The 22,016-nt window shown below is 40.5% G+C and overlaps 1 protein-coding gene across 4 annotated transcripts in view; it reads right to left on the reverse strand.

The window, feature by feature from the left end:
- The window catches only part of GALNT13 (polypeptide N-acetylgalactosaminyltransferase 13), a 200,901-nt gene extending 180,197 nt beyond the window's left edge, over window positions 1-20,704 (reverse strand). For 2 of the 4 annotated variants that reach the window (XM_075609370.1, XM_075609368.1), the window contains exon 1: window positions 20,513-20,704. In XM_075609370.1, coding sequence (XP_075465485.1) covers window positions 20,513-20,604 — 92 coding nt within the window. In that variant the 5' untranslated portion in view covers window positions 20,605-20,704. The remainder of the gene's footprint in view (window positions 1-20,512) is intronic. The other 2 variants (XM_075609369.1, XM_075609367.1) reach the window with 1 other exon arrangement.
- Window positions 20,705-22,016: the final 1,312 nt, after the last annotated feature.

The following is a 22,016-nucleotide window of genomic DNA, read 5'->3' on the forward strand; positions in this document are numbered from 1 at the left end:
CCGCCCCACAACATAGCGGAGATCTCCTGCCTCCTGTTACCACTCAGGTATGAAACAGCAGCCACAGAATACAGTATACGAGTAGCAGCACATTTCCCAGAGAGGGGGGGGGGGGGAAGGGGGTTACATAATGAACATGAAAGAACAATGTATCAGGTCCACGCAGGACTTTCATTTGGAGGCTGAAAGGTCGTCTGTGGACATGATACATTGTTGTTCTTTCATGTTCCCTACAATAACCTTTTGCGTCATGTCAATTTTAACATGGACCCCTACAAGTATTTCAGCATAGTCAGTAAAAGCTACTCACAGACAACTGTTTCGATATTTTCGGTCTCAACAGTGTCAGGATGGTAATACCTGCTTTGCCATGTGAAGCTGGAATCACTCATAATATAAGTTTTGGTGGGTAAAAAGTGACAAAAACCCTTCACCGTACAGTGTACACTAAATAAAAATATCACTTGTGAGCACATTCATATGTCTCAGATAGGTCTGCAACCCTGTGTTTCACCATTATCTCTAAGGCCACGTCCATAGTGGAACGCGCTACCTTTCGTGCTTCCTCCTCCTCCTGGCGTCGCACTTGCAAAACAAACTTGTTTGTATTGTGAAACCCCGCTCTCCCTGTAGTGCACGTGCACGCGCGCACTATGCGCATATGCATCGGCGTCCTAGTGTTTGATTCGGCATGAACTACGTTGCTCGCGCTGTATCCTGCACTATGGACGCAGCCTTAGCATGCAATGCTTCCACAGCAGCCAGGGATTCTGGGAAACGACAAGCAAATGAGCACACAGTGTCACCCAGGCTGTGCTGAAAAGTTATGTAATATGACAGGCATAAGCTCATAGGGGGTCCATGTTAAAATGGACATGAAACAAAAGGTGACACTGTGTGCTCATTTGCATGTCATTTCCCAGAATCCCTGGCTGCAGTGGGATCACTGTTTGTTAAGAGATAATGGTGATAAGCAGGGTTGCAGACCTCTCCGAGACATGTGAATGTGCTCACAAGTGATCATTTTATTTACTGCACGGTGGAGGGTTTTTGTCACTTTTTACCCACCATAACAAATGAGTGGTTAAAATAAATAAAAATCGATGTCAAATGAACTATAAGCAGAACTTTATTTATTTATTACAGTGCCTGTTCTAACTATATTACTGCAGCAATCTCCCAGAAGCCATTGTGAGTTGAACTGATATAATGTTAGTATCTTGCCCCCTGAACATGTCCTGCTCTATTAAAAAAAAAAAGACTACTTCTTTAAACAGCATATTAACTGTCGTTTAACAACAATAAATACAATGTTTCATAGTAAGATAGGTGTTGATGTTTTATTAATAAATAAGCTTGTGTGAGCAGTAACTTTTCTGAAAGTAAAATCTGTGTAAGGCTGCGCTTATAGTGCCCGGTGACAGAGCGACGGAGCTACAGAAAATTTGGAAGCCATTGAAATGTGATTTTGGGAGAGACTGTCGCCACGTGTGACTGTCTTTACACCAACCGCAGAGCGCCTACTACCTTTCGTGACGTCACTGGCCTTGTTGTCAGCGACGTCGCTCCAAACTAAAGTGCAACTTTCGCCAGTGGCGACGGGTGACGTCATCGGTCGTGTCGCCGGCACTGTAAACGCGACCTAAGGGAGCTAACCTTTAGATAAGACCTAACTAATGCATCATTAAATCCCTGCATTAACTAGAACTGTGCTGTGCAGATAGACTTTAATACAGGGAACATCTCTTTTGTCCGTTATACTGATGCAAGGGTCCGTCATGGCTGGAAACAACACTTAACACTGAGTTAGTGAGCTTTGAATATCCATGTTAGCACTTAAGGTTTTTACTTAAGTTTATGCCTCATTAATTCAATAACGGAGCTTTATGGATCTGGGCCTAAATCTTTACCATATTCTAACAGCTTCATTTCTCCTGATTTCTGAAAGCCTTGCTGAAAGGTAGACGCATTGTGATGCTACTAAAACCAGTCCTGCTTTGAAGACAATAGAATATATTAATCAACGTTGTCCTGGAACAGGTTTGTCTAATTCCTGTGCCCCTTTGCAGCTCATAGGATTTGTCTCCCTAGTTCAGATGCCTGTAATTTTCCCCTGTCCCAGCAGCTCTTTGCATGTGTAAAAGGCAACATTATTGATACATATTTTTTTTTACACAGCCCTAGGCAGTGTTGGTTGCCTTAGCAACTTTTTATTCTCCTAAACTGAGAGTGGGCTATTCCACACTCCCCCCCCCCCCCATTGTCTCTGTTCACAGTTAGTCTGCTCCTGAGACTATTCCTGTTTCCCAGATTCCTTTACACTTCCTTTCTAGCTGGCTGAGTAAGTACATCTCATGCTATTTACCTCCTGGCAAGGATTACCGTTTTTTACCTTTCCTTACTATCAAGCACCCTCACTATAGAGAAGCTCTCTCTCACTACACTTTCATCTACAAGTGCATTTGTGTGTCTATGCTTTCCCCAATAAAGTGAAGAAAAGACAAATAACTTCTTGTGCTTGTAAAAGGAAACGAGTTTAGCTATCTGGCCATACTTTACCCAGTGTATACCCTGTGGCTCCAGAATAAACGTTTTATTCCTGTATTACCGCAGTTCCATGTTTTTCATTGTCTTGTTTCTCTTAGAAAACTGTCATGGTTTTCCATTGGTAAATATAACAACACTTCTGCACAAGTGCAAAACTCGCATTACACTATTTATTCTCACTGATGTGTTGCAGACGCTTTATACAGCAGGGCCCCGCTTTTCGGCGATCCGCCGATACGACAGCACCGAGAAGGGGGCCGCCATCTTGGATCCTCAGTTGCGCATGTGCAGAACGGGCGGTAGCGCCCGGCGCGCATAAGCAGACCGTAGTTTGCGCGTGCAGACCATAGGTCGCGCATGCGCAGAACGGCATAAATGCCGATTTGCGAATGCAAAATAACTGAAAATCGCCGGATCCGCTTTCCGGCGATTTTCACTATACGACGGGCTCCTGGAACGGAACCCGCCGTATACCCGGGGCCCTCCTGTACAGCACAATTCTGCCTCTTATATTGTAACTGACTAACGCCCATGCATATGCTCAAATATAACAATCTATTTTTGTTCAGAGAAATTAAATTACATCACGGAACATCCTGTCTTCAGGGACTACTTACATTAGCGAGCAGCTGAAATATAAACACTAATATATTACCACAAAAATACAGATTGAAATATTATCCCCAACGCGTTAAGCCAAGTGGCAGCAATTTTCCCAGAATAAAAAAGTAAATTAATTTGTATCCAATGCACATTTTGTTTCCTTAGAAACAATAGTTTAGGAAATCATCCATCTTTAGCAGAAAGCAGAAAACTATTAAACGATATGAATTGCAAATGTTATCTGTACAAATAATATGGCCATGAGCCAATATTATATATTATTATTACATTTCATTTTTGAAAAACATATCAAAGTATGCCTCTACTCAGGGGTGGCCAACTCCAGTCCTCAAGGGCCACCAACAGGTCAGATTTTCAGGATATCCCTGCTTAAGCACAGGTGGCTCAATCAGTTTGATTGAACCACCTGTGCTGAAGCAGGGATTTCCTGAAAATCTGACCTGTTGGTGGCCCTTGAGGACTGGAGTTGGCCACCCCTGTTCTACTTAATGCATTTATCCCTGTTCAACTTTCCTTGTGTTACTGCATGGGCCGACCTGAGTCTAAATCGGCTAGATCCGCGATTTTCAGATTATCCCGGTTAGGTGCGTTTTTTTGTCGTTTTCGCCCGGAGTGAACTGCGTTATTTTTGCACTCGTGATATTAGCATTTTATTCTCGCTGTCTGCAATACTGCAATGTCATGTAAAAACTCAGGGGGGCATTTGTGAGCTCTTGTCTTGGAAGTCTAATACCTTTGCGGTTCAACCTACATCAGTAAACAGTCTGTGTGTGCGCGCGCAGTAATTCTACTTTGCATATTTAAAGTATACATGCATTTGCAGTGCTGTTTTGCAGTACAGTATGTCTCATTTGAAAATTGTTGAAACGCATAGGCGTGTACTGTACTGTAACAGTGTCACATTTCGGCATATACAGTGCTCTCCCCTCGCTCGGGATAATTAACTGCACTGCAGGATATTTCAACTTCTTATATTCTGTGCAATGGAGTACATCTCTCCCACACCATTCCTTTGAACATGTGTCTGGTTTCAATAACATTCCTGCTTGACAGCAGGAATTTACTACGCATGCGCCTGTAACTTCGCCCACCACTGCTTGCTTGAGTTAGTGAAAAAACATTTTTTATTGTAATTTTTTTTTTTTTTTCTCCACAAGCCTGCAAAAACCATCTTACTGTATTACGATATTCAATCTGTGCTGTACAGTAACTTTTGTCTGCGACCCTGTTTGACTGCACATGGTTGATTTGTGTACTTTTTACGTACTGTATTTGGGGGTGTATTATTATGATGAACTGCCTTTTGAAATTAAAGTATGTCTTTAGCTTTGAACTTCATGCGGTTGTCTTTAATTTTTGGAATCTTGCCATTGTGTTTTTAATCCGTCCATAGCCGAGCTTCAAAGCCTCACTGCGCCTGCGTGTAATCCTTGTTCAGATGGAAGCTATTTAGCTGCTTAGCTGCTTACTGCGCATGAGTCACCCACCCCCCCCCTCTCCACAGAGTCATTCAACAGACACCTCCACAGTCATTCATTTTCTGAAGTTAGTCATTGTGTTTTTAATCCGTCCCTAGCCGAGCGTCAATCACCTCACTGCGCCTGCATGTACTCTAAGCCTCTTTGAGATGGGAGCTAGCTGCTTACTGTGCATGAGTCACCCAACCCCCCCCCCCTCTCTCCACAGTCGTTAATTTTCTGAATCTTGCCATTGTGTTCTTAATCCGTCTATAGCCGAGCTTCAAAGCCTCACTGCGCCTGCGTATGATCCTTTTTCAGATGGGAGCTATTTAGCTGCTTACTGCGCATGAGTCACCCAACCCCCCCCCCCCTCTCCACAGAGTCGTTAATTTTCTGAATCTTGCCATTGTGTTCTTAATCCGTCCATAGCCGAGCTACAGTACTCACTGCGCTTGCGTGTAATTCTCTTTGAGACGGGAGCTTTCAGGCTTTGTTTACGGTAGCAAGATAGAAAAAATAGGCTAAAGCGCTCCAATGCAGGTATATTAGAATAAAATGAGCCAAACCACTAGTCCAAAGTCTAAGGAATGAGTAATGATATTAGTACTTAATATCCAATAGTATGGGTACTATCCTCCTGAAGACAGGTGGTAGATGGTACATGCCCACCCACCATCAGTCTCATTTCCAGGTTCCCCTGAACATAAATAATACTCACAGATCCTTGGAGTGGTAGGCAGGCTGTGCAGCTTCCAAAGTGTAATTTAACAGGAGCAAATAGAGGACAAAGCGCACAAGCAAAAACGGAGCAGGAAGGACCCAGAATCAAAAATAAATTAAAAGGGCACTTTAATGTGACAAAGACCCATCCAACGCGTTTCGAACGTCACAGTGTTCTTTTTCAACGAGGCTTTGTTTACGGCAACGTTTTGGAAAATCCCTTCTCGAATTTGATTTGCACAGAGCATCACCTTGATATTATAATAATAATAATAGCATGTTTTTGTATAGCGCTGTTAGTTACAGTATACGTAGCACTTTCCAGAGGCATTTTGCAGGCACAGGTCCCTCCCTGTCCCGTGGAGCTCACAATCTACTGTATGTTTTTGGTGCCTGAGGCACAGGGAGATAAAGTGACTTGCTTTTTATGTACTGTATATGGGGGTTGTATTTGGGGGTTTATTGATCAAATTATTATGATGAACTGCCTTTTGAAATTACTGTACTCTACTCTACAGTATGTAATTTCTTTGAACTGCAGCACAACTAATCCTTCATCCCTCCCCCACGCACACACAAACTCTTTTCGACAGACACCTACACAGAGTCATTAATTTTCTGAAGTTAGTCATTGTGTTTTTAATCCGTCCCTAGCCGAGTGTCAATCGCCTCACTGCGCCTGCATGTACTGTAAGCCTCTTTGAGATGGGAGCTAGCTGTTTACTGCGCATGAGTCACCCAACCCCCCCCCTCTCCACAGAGTCATTCGACCGACACCTCCACAGAGTCATTCATTTTCTGAAGTTAGTCATTGCGTTTTTAATCCGTCCCTAGCCGAGCGTCAATCGCCTCACTGCGCCTGCGTGTACTGTAAGCCTCTTTGAGATGCGAGCTAGCTGATTACTGCGCATGACTCAAAACCCTTTGTTTTTTTATGGTAACGCTTTGGAAAATCCCTTCTCGAATTTGAAATGTAAATATGATTTGCACAGCATTGTGAGAATTGAGAGTAAAAAAAAACATTAACTGATTCATGTTGTTTTGTCATTCATTCTTATACTGTAGGGGTGGGGGTTGTTGTCAATGATTATGATTACCAGGAATGTGAATAAATATTTATTTTATTAGGAACAAAAAAATACAAATATAAAAAAAATCATGAATAATACATAATGCAGTCGTTAAGTTCTTCTGGCAGATTGAAATTGGATAAACATTTAGAAAACATTTGTAAAACATGGAGAAACATGAATTATGCACATTTATAAGAATATTATTTAATAAGATATATATACACTGTAATGTATAATATATATACTGTATATATATATATATATATATATATATATATATATATGCATATATATATATACTGTATATATATATATATATATATGCATATATATACAGTATACTGTACATAGTAATATTATTTTTTCCGTCGTTATCTTGTTCCTCATTCCGTGTACAGTACAGTAGTTCATTGAGAGAGGAGAGGTTTTGTGTACATCAATACTGCTGTTTATATACTGTACATTTGACTGTACCAACAGATTAGACTGGACACAACACCCCACCTCCCCCCAGGCCACCCTATTTTCCTGAAACGACAAGAAAACAAAAAATTAGTGCAGTTACTGTATGTGCGTACTGTATTATGGCATTGTGTGATATGTAGTACTACTGTAGATGGCTGGTGCTGCTTTCTCTGAAAAGAAAAAAATTGACCAGTTAGTAGGCAGTTACTGTACTACTGTCAAACTAGTCTACTGTATACTGGAACTACTGTATACTCTGACTACTGTTAAATACTACTGTATGTAACCTGATGGCTGGTGCTGCTCTCTCTGTAAAGAAAAAAACTGTAGCTACTGTACTGTATACTCTGACTATTGGGAAAGAAAAAATCTGTGCCATACTTACCTGTATCATACTGTACTTACAATACTACTGCACAGTACTGCTTTCCTGATGCTTGCCCATTACGCGCGATCACAATGGGCAACAGAGTCGCAATATTGTCTATATATTTATTGCAGCGTTCCACGGTGAGTACATCGTTCCTAAAACTCATTATGCCTTTCAACAACTCGTCCTTTTTGGAGGGTTTCGCCACTTTCCGGATATAGTCCTTCAGCCCTTCAGCTGATGCCAGACCATTTTGATCGGATTGAAGTCTGGCGATCTGTCATTGGGAAAAAAAGGACAATTAGTTTAAGAGATACAGTACACAGTAAAAACAGTGGGGGAAAAAATGAGACACGGTCTACTGCACTTACTCCGCTGGCGTCTTCACCCAGTTGATACCGCGCTCAAGGATATGCGCTGTTGACGCGGTGTGCTTCGGTTCGTTGTCCTGGTAGAATCGGTGACCATTGGGGAACTCGCGTGTGATATATTGCACTATCTCAGGGACAATGTTGTCTTGGAAGAAAGCTTTATTCATTATTCCTATAGCAAGAAAAGAAAAGTGCTCAAAAAACTGCACAATAATACAGTACAGTGCATACAGTAAGGCTACACTAGTAAAGTACAGTGCATAAGGCTACATTATATTTGATATATTTTACAATGCATCCTGGTCCACGCCTAGAGATGGCACCCCACACATGCAGCTTCACGGGGTGTTTTGGCCGTGGCTTCAAAGATATGCAGCCTTTTTTGTGGAATGCAAAACTTCTCCAGCGACACAGTAGACTCATCAGTGAAGATGCAATCCTGGAAAGTCTCCCCACTGTCGATCCATGCCTGGGCCTGGACCACTCTTTTGATTTTGTTTGCGTCCCGTATCATGGGGTAAGCTCTGTAATGACAAGGAATAAATAATTTTAGCGGTACAGTACAGTTTCCTAAACAACACTTTTACCTCCTGTACTGTCCAGTACTAACCTCACACGTCCATATTTCCATCCAAAGCTGCGTCTCATCTTCTTTTATGCTGGTCTCGGATACAGTCAGATTGTGCTTTTCCTGCAGAGTGTATTTGACCCTTAATGCACTCTTCTCATCATTCTCCTCACTTATTTTGTCCACCAGAAGAGTTGTCTCCCTACAATGTAAAGAAAATATATTGTTTTATTAATATGCAGCAATATAAAAATTATATATAAATATACAAAATATATATACTGTTGTAATATAAATATAAATATACAAAATATATATACTGTTGTAATCTAAATATAAAAATACAAAATATATATACTGTACTGATATAAATATACAAAATATATATACTGTTGGACTATAAATATAAATATACAAAATATATATACTTTGGAATATAAATATAAATATACAAAATATATATACTGTTGTAATATAAATATAAATATACAAAATATATATATACTGTACTGATATAAATATACAAAATATATATACTGTTGTAATATAAATATAAATATACAAAATATATATATACTGTACTGATATAAATATACAAAATATATATACTGTTGTAATATAAATATAAATATACAAAATATATATACTGTACTGATATAAATATAAATATACAAAATATATATATACTGTACTGATATAAATATACAAAATATATATACTGTTGTAATATAAATATAAATATACAAAATATATATACTGTACTGATATAAATATAAATATACAAAATATATATACTGTTGTAATATAAATATAAATATACAAAATATATATACTGTTGTAATATAAATATAAATATACAAAATATATATATACTGTACTGATATAAATATACAAAATATATATACTGTTGTAATATAAATATAAATATACAAAATATATATACTGTACTGATATAAATATAAATATACAAAATATATATACTGTTGTAATATAAATCAACAAAAATAATAAAAATATTAGATTAAAATTACATTTTTTTTAAGTTGTATAAATATACTTACGCGTTAGTTACCCTTGGTGCCCTTTTGCGGTCTCTGTTTTTTCCGTGTGCATGGTAGCTCACAGTGGTTGCTGGCACAACGATGCCAGAAGTAGCTAACCAGCGTTGGATAGCAGCAATTCGGTGTCCGCTCGTGTACATGTCCTTAATTCGCATGCTGAGCTCCTTGGAAATCTTTTTAACAGCCATTGCTGCGAGTAGAAAGAAATACAAACACAAGAATGTATATTCGATGTTTAGTCGATGTGTATTCAATGTGCAGTGAATCCACAAAATGGATGGTGTATTTATACGGTAATGACTCACATTAGAGTACGCCCACTTTCAACACCTGTACCTGGTCGCCATGCATAAAAGGTGACACACTTTGCATAGCCCACCACTCGATGATCTGTATCTGAATTTGCCCTTGTCCAGATACTGCATTGTGCCACCTGCTTCCATGGAGCAACCCCGATTATACGGACGCAGGAACCCACTTGCCTCTGCCGTGCCTGTCAAGCAGAAAAAGCGAAAGGCGGTTGCCATTTCCACGCCAAGGCAAAAGCGACAGTCTAAGGCCAATAAAGAAAACCTTCTGCTGACCCCAAAGGCTAAGGGTTTTCATAGACGTCAGCCTTATTATGTCAAGAAGATATACGGTGATGTACTCTCGACGCAAAACCATTGGCAGCCAATCCATCGAACCCGCAGACCACTTCCTCACATACGCTTCGACGACTCTGCCGCCGCTGTCCCGGAAATCTTCAGCCCGTCTTCTCCACCCCTCGTCCTTGACGCTGCCGCCGCCCTCACGGAAACCCACAGGCCATCTTCTCAAGTTCTATCCGACGACGCTGCCTCTGATATCCACGGGTCACTTTCTCCTTTGCTCTTAGACGACTCTGCTTCTCGCCCGGAAATCCAAAGGTCACTTTCTCCATCCCTCTTCAACGACGCTGCTGCTTCTCCTCTACCGGACATCCACAGTCACCTCCTCCACCCTTCTTCGACGTCGCTGCCGCTTCTCTCCATGGAACCCCCATCTCATCCTTCGTTGCACCCATCCACCCAGATTTCCAGACGCCATGCACAAGAAGCAGCTCGTTAGACCGGATGCTGATAACTGTGGATCTCCCCGGGAACTCTATTGTGCTAGCAAAGATAGATTTGCTTCTGGAGACCATGCTAAATGTGGAGCAACGGATGGAGAAGATAGAGGCTGACATAGCGGGTATACATTATTTGCTCGGTGTTAATGCCCCTGTTTCCCCGACGCTGAAGCAGGGGGGTGACATGGATGTGATGAATGGGACCTTTGACCCCCTTCCATCACCAAGCGCACCTCCTCCACCAGAAGATGTAGTGTACATGTATGCCGTTGAGGAGGACATGACAACCCCGTCAAGACCACGCCAGGAGACAACACGGCGACCAAGACCGGAGGAAAGCTTCCTCCCAGACAACCTACCATCGCCTGTCGCCTCAAGCACACCCGCTCCCAAAAGACCTACATTCACTCGCATCGATACGGTGCCTGACATCACCCTGTGCGATCTGCCACCGTCGCTCAGGGAGAAGTATAGGGTGAAGAGTGGTGGTGCACCCCACAAGTATGCCTTGTTACTTTTAAGCACCATGTTCCCTACTCGTTGTACTGCGACTGGGCCTTCAAAGTGAACTATGAAGGAAATCGCGTTAAAAAGGCGCTTCCTGCCAATTTAAGAAAGAACATTCTGGATGAAATGCGGCGCTTTTATCCAATTACAGATCCTGTAATGAAAGGCGTTCGAGACTGCATTAATGGCGTTTTGCGCCATGCAAGGAATCGGCCATGGACGGACAATGCGGAGGACTTTCTGTAAGACCATACTGTTGTGCTGAACTGTATTGTACTGACATGATTTGACCTGCTGTACTTAAATAAAGGAGATGTTGTTGTGTGTTTTTTTACTTGTACTTATACAGAAATGTTTTAATTTGCTGTCCACACACACAGGACATGCACAATTCCAGTGCCTGGGGGCCGCAAACAGGCACGGTTTTCAAGGTTGTCCTGAAAACCTGCCCTCGAGGACTGTTGTGGTGCAGGTCTGACTGACTGTTTTGCACACCATCCCACTGTACTGTATATGTTTCTTTAATAAAGGAGATGTTTCGTTTGTATACTGTATTTTATGAATAAAGTTTTTTTTGTAATCACAGGTAAGACCATACTGTTGTGCTGAACTGTATTGTACTCTACATGTTTTGACCTGCTGTACTTAAATAAAGAAGATGTTGTTGTGTTTTTTTTACTTGTATTTATACAGAAATGTTTTAACTTGCTGCCACACACACAGGACCTGCACAATTCCAGTCCCTGGGGGCCGCAAACAGGCACGGTTTTCAAAGGTTACCCTGAAAACCCGCCCTGTTTGCTGCCCTCAAGGACTGTACTGGTGCAGACTGTTTTGCACACCATCCCACTGTACAGTATATGTTTTGACTTGCCGTTCTTTAATAAAGGAAATGTTGCGTTTTGCTTATTTTATGAATAAAGAATTTATTTTTAAAACATGTGACTGTAAACCATACTGACTGACATAAATGTTTTCACAACTGTAGCAGTAAACCTGTTGATGTTTTGAATTACTGTGCACTTAAAATTTTTCTACATTGTACAGTATTTGTAAATAAATGTTTTTGTACTTACTCCACCAATAAAAGAACATGTTGATTTGTTTTACATTGTTCCATTTGCTCCTTTGCTACTGTAACAAAATACAGTGTTTCTAGAATGTTGAGGCATACTGCACTGTATACTGTAGGCATGCTCAGTATAAGAGTATTAAAAAAAAATAGAAGACACAAACTGTACTGTATGTACTGGCACTGTATACTGTAGAAGACACATAATGTATGTGATACATGTAGAATAAATGCATAGTTTTTATTTTTTCGGGTTTATTACACAGTATACTGTACTGTATACAAAAAAGTATTGTACAGTATACTGTACGGCCGGAAAACATCAGCATACTGTTTCAGGTACAGTATTCTATCCTAATCAATAACAACGGCCACTAAACTGTAGACTCCGGTACGTGTTTTTTTAAATTCGACTCAGCAGGCATTGTTACACAAAGCGATATTATCCATCGAAATCCCTCCATTAGCCGTTTTCTTTTCTGAGGAAAAACAAAAAGAAAGGCTTTACTGTAATGGTCAGCCCCCTAAAGAAGTTCCCAGCCAGTCCCACCAATAATTTTCTCGGGGGGTGTCTCCTGTTCACATGCGCATGCGCCCACCGTCGATGTAAATGACACGCATACTGTATGCGTTTCAAGAAGGTTCCAATGCGCATGCGCTTAGCGTTCCACCAATACAGTAGTTCAGTATCTGCAGTACAGTACTGTGGAAGCCGCTCAGCCAATAATATTGCTTACAGGAGAATCGCTTGACTTTTGAATCGCACCGATATTAATACTATATTGTCAAAATAAAAAAAACACAGAAAATAATACGGCAACAATACTCACCATAGAATTACCCATTCAGCTGGCGCTGGCGCCGGTCCAATGCTAGTCCAGCGTTCTTGATCATCCACGTCGATAGTTTGCAGCGGGACTAGTCCATCTGTAGTCAGCTGATGAGGCTGGAAATTGCTTAGGTACATGCAAGCTTGATCGAAACTGCACGCGAAATCCGGCTCAGGCTCAGGGTTGTCACTGACGGCGGGACCGTTAATGGAAGCTGGTGCTGGTGCATTGCTTGGCAGCGACTGTCGTTTCTTAGTTGGTTTTAACACGACCCTTCGCCTTTTGCCGTCATCATGATCATAGATACAGGAAAAAGCCGGTGATACACACCAATACCCTCCAACAAATTGTGGCTCAATACGATAAAAACAGGGATCACTACATAACCTTTTCCTTATTGCACGCTTCCACGTATGAGGAGCTGGCGAAAATTTGTAAAAGTCATAGTTTTCGACAAAATACTGATAAATTTGAACAACTGTTGCCATCTTATCCTCTGTTGCATTAATCGCGGCCCATATCAAATACGCGTAACTTCTGTCGGGTTTTTGGAAAGCGGGCTGCACTTGAACACTCATGGCGAGCGGGTCTCTGGAGAATACTGTAACCGAAACTGGTCTTTGTCTTTCTTTAATATGAAAAGCCTAAATTGATACATTTTTGCAACCTCTTCCTTCAGTCTCAAGGCCAAGTTACAATAGCACACTGTGGTATCTTTTTTACACGAAACACCTGCAAGTCGACACATTACTGAAGCGCATGCGCATTACAATTCATGAATATCTGCCATCTGGCGGACACGCGAAGAATTGCAACCTATTAAATCCGAACCATTCTCAATAAACGCTTCAACCGCGCGTCAGCCGCGCATGACCCGTGGCTGGGAACGCATAATGAACGCGGCATGCGCCAGGTGAAGTGCGTCGCATTCCAGGAAAAAGCCAGGGAAAAACCGGCGATGTGTTAGAATAAAAGCTGCCGCAGCAGTAGCAAAAAGTTAAACATTTAATCATCTCTTTTGTGGGTCTGATAAGAAAAGTATAATTTGAGCACCATTAATCTCATTGTTACTTTGTACAATATGATGAAAAAATATAAGCAGCATCTTAAATCAAGAGCAATTGTAATGAGTTATGCATTCATGACAGTGTTAATGGTATTAATATTTATATATATTTTTTAAAAAGGTCACTACTTTGTGATTGATTCTAAATAATTAAAAAGTGCAAGTAATATGTGCAATACAGGCATACCCCGCATTAACGTACGCAATGGGACCGGAGCATGTATGTAAAGTGAAAATGTACTTAAAGTGAAGCACTACCTTTTTTCCACTTATTGATGCTCGTACCGTACTGCAATCGTCATATACGTGCATAACTGATGTAAATAACGCATGTGTAACAGGCTCTATAGTCTCCCCGCTTTTGCACAGCTTCGGTACAGGTAGGGAGCCGGTATTGCTGTTCAGGACGTGCTGACTGTTTGCCTATTGAGCGAAATGTACTTACTCGCGAGTGAACTTAAAGTGAGTGTCCTTAAAGCGGGGTATGCCTGTATAGAAACATTTAAATAACACGCACAACAGAAAAGTCTGTGATCATATTAAAAAATAACCCAATTAATGTAGCAATATATTCAATAACAATGTAAATATAGTGGATAATCTCAGTGGTCATAAAATAATTCTTTGAACTTCTGATACAAGTAAGTGATAGCATTGAAAGCCCCTAATCTTAAGGATGCTGCTCCTCCCTGTAAAACTGTCTCAACAGCTAAGGAAAAAGCAGGGGTATTAAACAAATTATTTCCCTCTGTAATTACCAGGGAGGAATCAATTGCAAAAATAGTGCCGCAGGAGGAAGCCACAACCTCTATATTAATGAACAATTGGTTAACTGAGGAAGAAGTGCATAGGCAGCTTAATAAAATTAAAGTAATTAGAGCACCTGGCCTCGTTGGCATGCACCCAAGAGTTCTTAAGGAGCTAAGTTCAGTAATAGCCAAACCATTACATTTAATATTTAACAACTCAATTTCCACAGGCTCAGTACTACAAGTTTGGCGTAAAGCAGACATGGTGCCTTTATTTAAAAAGGGAGCTAGATCACAAACAGGGAATTACAGACCTGTAGGCCTGACATCTATAGGGGGGAAGCTACTTGAAGGTTTAGTACTGGATAATATTCAGAAATAACTAACGGATAAGAAAATTATTAGTAATAGTAAGCACAGATTTATGAAGGAAAGGTCGTACCAAAAACTACCCTTATTAGTTTCTTTGAGGAGGTAAGTAGGAATTTTAGATCAGGATAATGCAGTTGAGGTGTTCTACTTAGATTTTGCAAACGATTTTGATACGGTGCCACAACAGAGGTTAGTAAAAAAAAGTAAAGGAAATCTGACTGGGTAAAAATATTTGCATCTGGATTGAAAACAGGTTGAAGAGAGTTGTCATAAATGGAACCTTTTCAAGTTGGACTAATGTTGTAAGTGGAGTACCTCAAAGATCAGTACTGGAAGCCCTGCATTCAAACTTGTTTATTAATGACCCTGAGATTGGCATAGAGAGCAAAGTCTCCACCTTTGCTGATGACACAAAATTGTGTAAGGTACTAAAATTCAGAGCAGGGTGTTATTTCTCTCCAGAAGGACTTTGATAGACTGGAAACTTGGTCAAGTAAATGGCAAACGAGGTTAAATACAGATAAATGTAAGGTTATGCATTTGGAAGCAAGACTTACAAATTAAATGGGGAAAAATTAGGAGAATCTTTGATGGAGAAGGATTTAAGAGTGCTCGCAGACAGCAGGCTTAGCAATAGTATCCAATGTCATGCAGTAGCTGCAAAGGCAAATACGATCTTATCTTGCATTAAACAAGGATTGGATGGTAGGAAAGTAAGCATAATTATGTCCCCCAAATAAAGCATTCAATATGGAGTACAGTTATGGGCACCACTCCATAAAAAATACATTATGGAACAAAAAAAAGTGCAAAGAGCCACCAGAATAATAAAGGGGATGGATAAACTGATTTATGAGGAGAGGCTAGCTAATTTAGATTTGTTTATATTAGACAAGACGAGTGTAAGAGGAGATATCTATATACAAATATATTTAGGGATAATACTGTCCAAGGAGCTTTGAAAATAACTATTCATCCTAAGGGCAGTACAAATCACATGGGCCATATCTTATGGTTGGAGGAAAGGAGATTTCACCAACAACAAAGGAAAGGGTTCTTTACAGTAAGGGCAGTTAACATGTTGAATTCATTACCCATGGAGACTGTGATGGCAGATACAATAGATATCTTCAAAACAAGATTGGACTTTTTTTTTTAGAAAGGAAAAGTATACAGGGATATACCAAATAAGTAAACATGGGAAGGATGTTGTTGATCCAGGGAGAAATTTGATTACCATTACTGGAGTGTGGAAGGAATTTAATTTTCCACCTTACGAGATATCATTGGCTAAGGTCTCACTGGGTTTTTTGTTTGCCCTCCTCTGGATCAAAATACTGTAAATACAAATATAGCATAAAAATCTGTGGTCTAAATTTAGCATAGGACATATGAACCTGATGGACATATGTATTTTCTCAACCTCATCTACTATGTAACTACTGTATGTACACTGGCGACACACTTTATTCGAGCTCGGCTAGTCCCACGAATTCGGGTATACCCGGGTGTATTGAGGTTTGTGACTGTTTTCTGCCCGAGTATATTGGGTTATTTTCCAGACAGGGATTGAAGCATTTTATTCCCGCTGGCTGCAATACTGCACAGTATATATATATATACTGCATTACAATTCATGAATTTATGCCATCTGGTAGACACGCGAAGCATTGCAGCCTATTAAATCCTAATCATTATCATTTAACAGATCAGCCGCCCGTCAGCCAGGCATGAACCCAGGCTGGGAAGGCAAACGCAACGGGGCTTGTCAGAGGTGAGGAGCGGCGCATTCCAGGTATCTGCCAGGTACATACTGGGTATTTGCTCGAATAAAGTGTGTCGGTGCAGTAACAGTTTGTAGATTAAAAAGGTCTTCTGTTATGGTTGCTCCCCTTTGAGAAGACCTTAATGGTATAAAGTCTACATCTTTTTGAATAAGATAAATAAATTAGCAATCCACCCTAACTAACCTCCATTTTGTTTACAGGATTGGATCTGTGGGGATCCTCCTATGTGCGACCCCACTATTCACAGCTCCAGGGACTCACCGGCTCCCAAGATATTTACTGGTGAAGTTACCATTATTACTTCCAGGGTTTTAAAGGGGATTTAAATAGCCATCCAATAGGAAGCCAGAACCAATGATGTTGCAGCTTCGTATTGCCCTGAAGTTTGGAGGCCATTTTGTTTCCCCTCAGGGAGATTTAAACCCAGTAACTTCACCAGTTAGTATATTGGGTACCAGGGGGTCTCTGGAGCTCAAAACAGTAGTGTTTGGCTCAGGGGGACCCCCAGTTCCCACCCTGTAAAAAAATGAGGTGGTGAAAAAAAAACTAGTTGTAAATTGTGATTATACAGTTATAAATAAGTCCAATTCAAAAATGTTTTCCAAGTGCCTTTCCATTTATATTATATTTTTATAACCCACCTCCTAAAGGATTACTAGCATTATTGGCGTGTGTAAGGCTCCATCCACCCAGTGTTGCCATGGGATCATGAGTTCACAGAGCGTGTATAAGGAAAGGGGAAGGTTCGAGAAAGTTAAGGATACGGAGGTCAAGAGGAGAGGAGCGTCAGGGAGAGTAGATAAGTATGTTTATAAAGTAATAGCTTAGACCAGGTCCCCTGTTTATTATTTTGTAGATTGAGAGAGGAAACCTTAAGATAGGATGCCCAAAAGAAGGAATGGAGATCTGAAAAGTTAATGAAAAGGAATACGGCACGCCACCGAGGGCCTCAGGAAAGAGGGCTCTTGGGTGCCGGTGGATCAGTACTAGCCGCGGATCGGCGCTAATATGCCTTATCAGTCTGTATGGAAGTGGCCGTTTCCAAACAGGCAAAAGGTTAATAAGGAAGACCCACAAGATTCCTGTAGGGGCCCAGAGTAATTGGATTAGTACCGATGATGGTTCCGAAGCAACAAGGAGAGCCCCGTTCCAACATCTACGTAAAGCAACTAAGTAAATGTACCTCGGGTCAAGTGTTAAGAGCGGGCACTAATGGAAGAACCATATTCATGTCTGTCAGATATAAAATACAGTGCAACGTTGTCAAAATGTGTATGAGTGGTACCTGTGCTCGGGGACATGAATAAATGACAGTTGTACTACAAAAGGTCCTGACGCCCATTATTCTACAAGCTTGCTACCTCATCGCCCAGCCGTCTGAATCTAGACCCTGAGTGAAGGTAACCCACGCGGGGTAGCCATACAATACATTCCAATGTAATCTCCCTAGAAGCCGGGCAGGGAGGGTTACATTACATATAACCAGGGGCTTTTTTTCTGGGGGAATGTGGTGGAGCGCAGTTTCTGTACCTTTTTTCATCGACCACGTGGCACATTTTATAGCATTATTGTGATCATCTAAAAAAAAAAAACTAATTGTATACTATGTTTTATATAACAATTAGAATGTAATAATAATTATGTACAAAACTAATAACATAGATTCAAAACGATTTTGAAATCTGAATAAATGTGCATATTATTGCACATGTCCAAGAACAATAATTTTGCCCCCAGTCCCCTCCTCACGTCAGTTCCCTCACCCTTTTTTCTAGAAAAAAGCACTGTATGTGAGTAATTTACAACATACTGTACCATAATAAGCAAGAAAATAATAGAATAGGTAGACAAATACAGAGATATTCAATGTCATGTAAGACTATATACCGTTGCATATATACTGTAGATTTGATGCACTCTAACAATAACACTCCCTTTGTGAAATTAAAAACGATGTGCCTCAATTATCATCTTCAACTTTTAAACAGAATTGCTGCCTAAGGTGCTACCCACATATGATCCAACAGAACCGTCTAAACAGTCTGCAGCATTAGACTTTTTTGAAAATGTAAGGCAACAGAAAAGTCAAATAACTGAATAAAGAAACTTGTACAATTCAGGGGAAGAGTAGGCAAACTATAAGAGACTCTATTTGATGTGCATATCTGCTTCACATAATATCTAGTATATAGCCTTTTCGAAGAGGTCGATTGCTATAGCACTGAAGTAGCCCTTCTAGCCACCTAGGACCGGTGATCAGGTTACCATGAGCAGGTGGCAAGCCCTTCCTTTCAGCTGATTGGAACGGAAGGAGCTAGGGAGCGTAAAAAACCATAGCCAGGAGCAAGTGTGGTCACTCTGCTCCTGGCCACGACGGTTTAGCCTCACCGGATGACATCACGGCTTCCTATTGGCCCGCAGGACATGGGAGCTTTGAAAATCTGCCATTATGTGATTCCTACTAGCCTAATGCAGATGTTACCGGCACCCCCTACGGAGGTAAGTGTCTCCAGAAGCAGGGGGTCCCCACAGCTAAAATTAACGGGTTTCAGCTCCGGAGACCCTCTGCTTCAAACCTATGATAAAAGATTCAAAAATTCTCAACAGAAATTGCCAGTTTGCATTGCCTCTTTAAATGTCAAGTTTACTAAATGATGCTACTCCATAAGACACATTCTTGGAAGACACCTTACACCCCATTGAAGTCAATGGGTCGTAAGATGTCTTACGGCACCGGAATGTGTCTTGTACAGTAAAGCCGCTTAGAAAATGTCCCTTTGACCATCTTTGCTGTACAGTAGTTTGTTTGGCCCATCCACACTATGTTGACATTTTTAAGATCATGTAGGTCATTAGATTTACAGAAGTGCTACTGGTGTCATCAGACCAGTTACAATGCAAACTATGGCCCAAAACCACTAAAGGGTGAAGCTCTAATTCATATGGATGTGAGTGAATGCAGGCTAAAGCTTAGCACCCCTTTGTTGATCTGAGCCTCTGATGGTTACATATACATGTCCACATCACAATGTTTGTTTGGGTGTAAGGTTGAGGCAAAATCCCAATACATACAAGAATAAAGTTGAGGCAAAATCCCAATATATATACAAGAATATGATAGGGAAAATACTGCACTACTTAGCGTGTAGTTGACACTTGAGGAATTTCCTTTAAATAGATCCCTTAGCCAACTTGTGATACTCATTCTTTTGGCTTTATCTGATCTTATAAGATATGCTCTGTTTTAATATAAAATGTTTCCTGTGCTGAAAATCTAATTTCTCAAATCCCCACAGCAGTATCACATGATGAAATGGTACACTATATGTCTTGCAATAGAATGCAAATTGACTGATGTAACTTGACAGACGGTTTTACGCTAAGTTGAGTTGTCCGGGAAACACTGAGCTTTCTACTGGATAAGCTTTTTCCTGAGGATCCCAAGGAAAGAAAGGGGGGTGGGGGGATGGGGATCCCCCAACATTGCTGACCTGGTGTTCAATACACAGACATTAATTATACATGTTCCTTTGTGCTAGACATTGATGCCTGAATAGCACTGACAAGCATCACAATGCCCTGAAATCTCTTAGTTAGTCTGAAATTCAAGAAAAAAAGACTGTTAATTCACCATTGGCACCCGTTAGCAAAACCTATTTCACTTTTCCTTTACAAATTCCAATGTTGTGATAGTTAATGTAAACTAATACAAAGCAAAAGTTCTTGAGATAAAATGCAGTGCTCTTTTGTAGAACGCGTTAACGTTCATTGTAAACTCACCCTTCTAATCTCACATCGGGTAGGCTTCTGTTTAAAGCTATTAGGTCACTGGCCATAAGGTTAAACTGGTTGATTTTAAATAGCTCTTTCATTTTTTCCTGCTCATCTTTGGGAATAAGAACTGATTTTCCCAGCTCTCCTGGTCCTTCTTGATTTCTTGAAATAACAGCTGGAATAAAAATAAAAATGACATCAGACAATATTAGTTCACATTATATACACTTTGTTCAGCAAATGTTAACGTTGGTAGTCTGGATTAATTTCAGATCTAAAATCTAGAGCTTGTCACTTACAGTATGTAATTGTTAATACATTGTTCTCCCTGATCTGAAACACTAAGGGGCCTATTCTAGTAGCTTCGATAAGTACGGCTTCGTCCCCGGTGCCTCCGCGCGCGATGGCGTGCGTGCCGCACACAAAGTACAGCCCTCTATGGGGCAGGACCCAGTCGACGTGTGTGCAAGCGCACAAAGCTCGTTGCACAACCACCTTTGCCAAAAGACGAGATTTTTGTCTTTTGGCTCGGTGGCCAAGCATTGGCCACGTCACGGCGGCGTTTCAGCCAATGAGGGCGAACCAACTGTGTGACATCATGGCCGTGCCCCTGCCACAAGTTGCCTGGAGTCCATCAGGTCACGCTGATGCAGGGAACGATTGCCGCCAGGCACCCCGTCGCTCATCGAGCATTTTGAGCACTTCTCGAACAAGTTTACATATGTAAATATTCTCAATCAAGTTCAAATTGTAGTATTGATTGGTTGGAGCATGATGAAGTCAACATTTTAGCTGTGTCAAAGAAAATCAAAGCAATAATTGAAAACATTTAAAGGCTTGGAACATGCTAAATAAACTCAATCTTACAACCAATTAAACAAATGTAAACAATTTTCTGATCATTTATATTAAATTTTAATCTTTCGCTTCGGTTTCTCTGAAGTTACTTAGCATAGCAATTTTCGTTTGCTTTTCTCAGAAAAGCATGTTAAATTGGAGACCATATACTTTGTTTTGCTTTCTATCTAGAACTAATTCTCTAGTTCTGAGACATACAGATGTAACTGTATTCGCTGGCACGCACATGTGGGTTAAATAATCATTGGCCTATCCCTCACACGGCTAATGAAAACACAATGGTGTCTTCTCCTGCATTGTGTGTCGCACTACAAAGCGCCAACGGGAGCACTAACGTCTACTACATCTGTATCTGCCAATCTATGTACAGCTCTGCTGTGATTGTGCATATTTCAACAAATCTCTACTTTATGGTTAAAAAATACTAAACTCTACAAGGGTAATACAAATGGTCACTTAATCAAAAACTTGCTAGATGGGTATTTCTCCTTATCCATTATAATTTGATTGTTAGATCGTTATCCTGCCATTATTAACCTTACCTCTAGTGACAGAGACACTATTTATTAGCAACAAAAAAGACTATTTAGGCATAATAATTTAGGTAAGGTATAATTTAGGTAAGTACTCTGATTCAATTATAGAAATATCT

Source organism: Ascaphus truei, chromosome 7, assembly GCF_040206685.1.
Source record: "Ascaphus truei isolate aAscTru1 chromosome 7, aAscTru1.hap1, whole genome shotgun sequence".
NCBI classification, from domain to species: domain Eukaryota; kingdom Metazoa; phylum Chordata; class Amphibia; order Anura; family Ascaphidae; genus Ascaphus; species Ascaphus truei.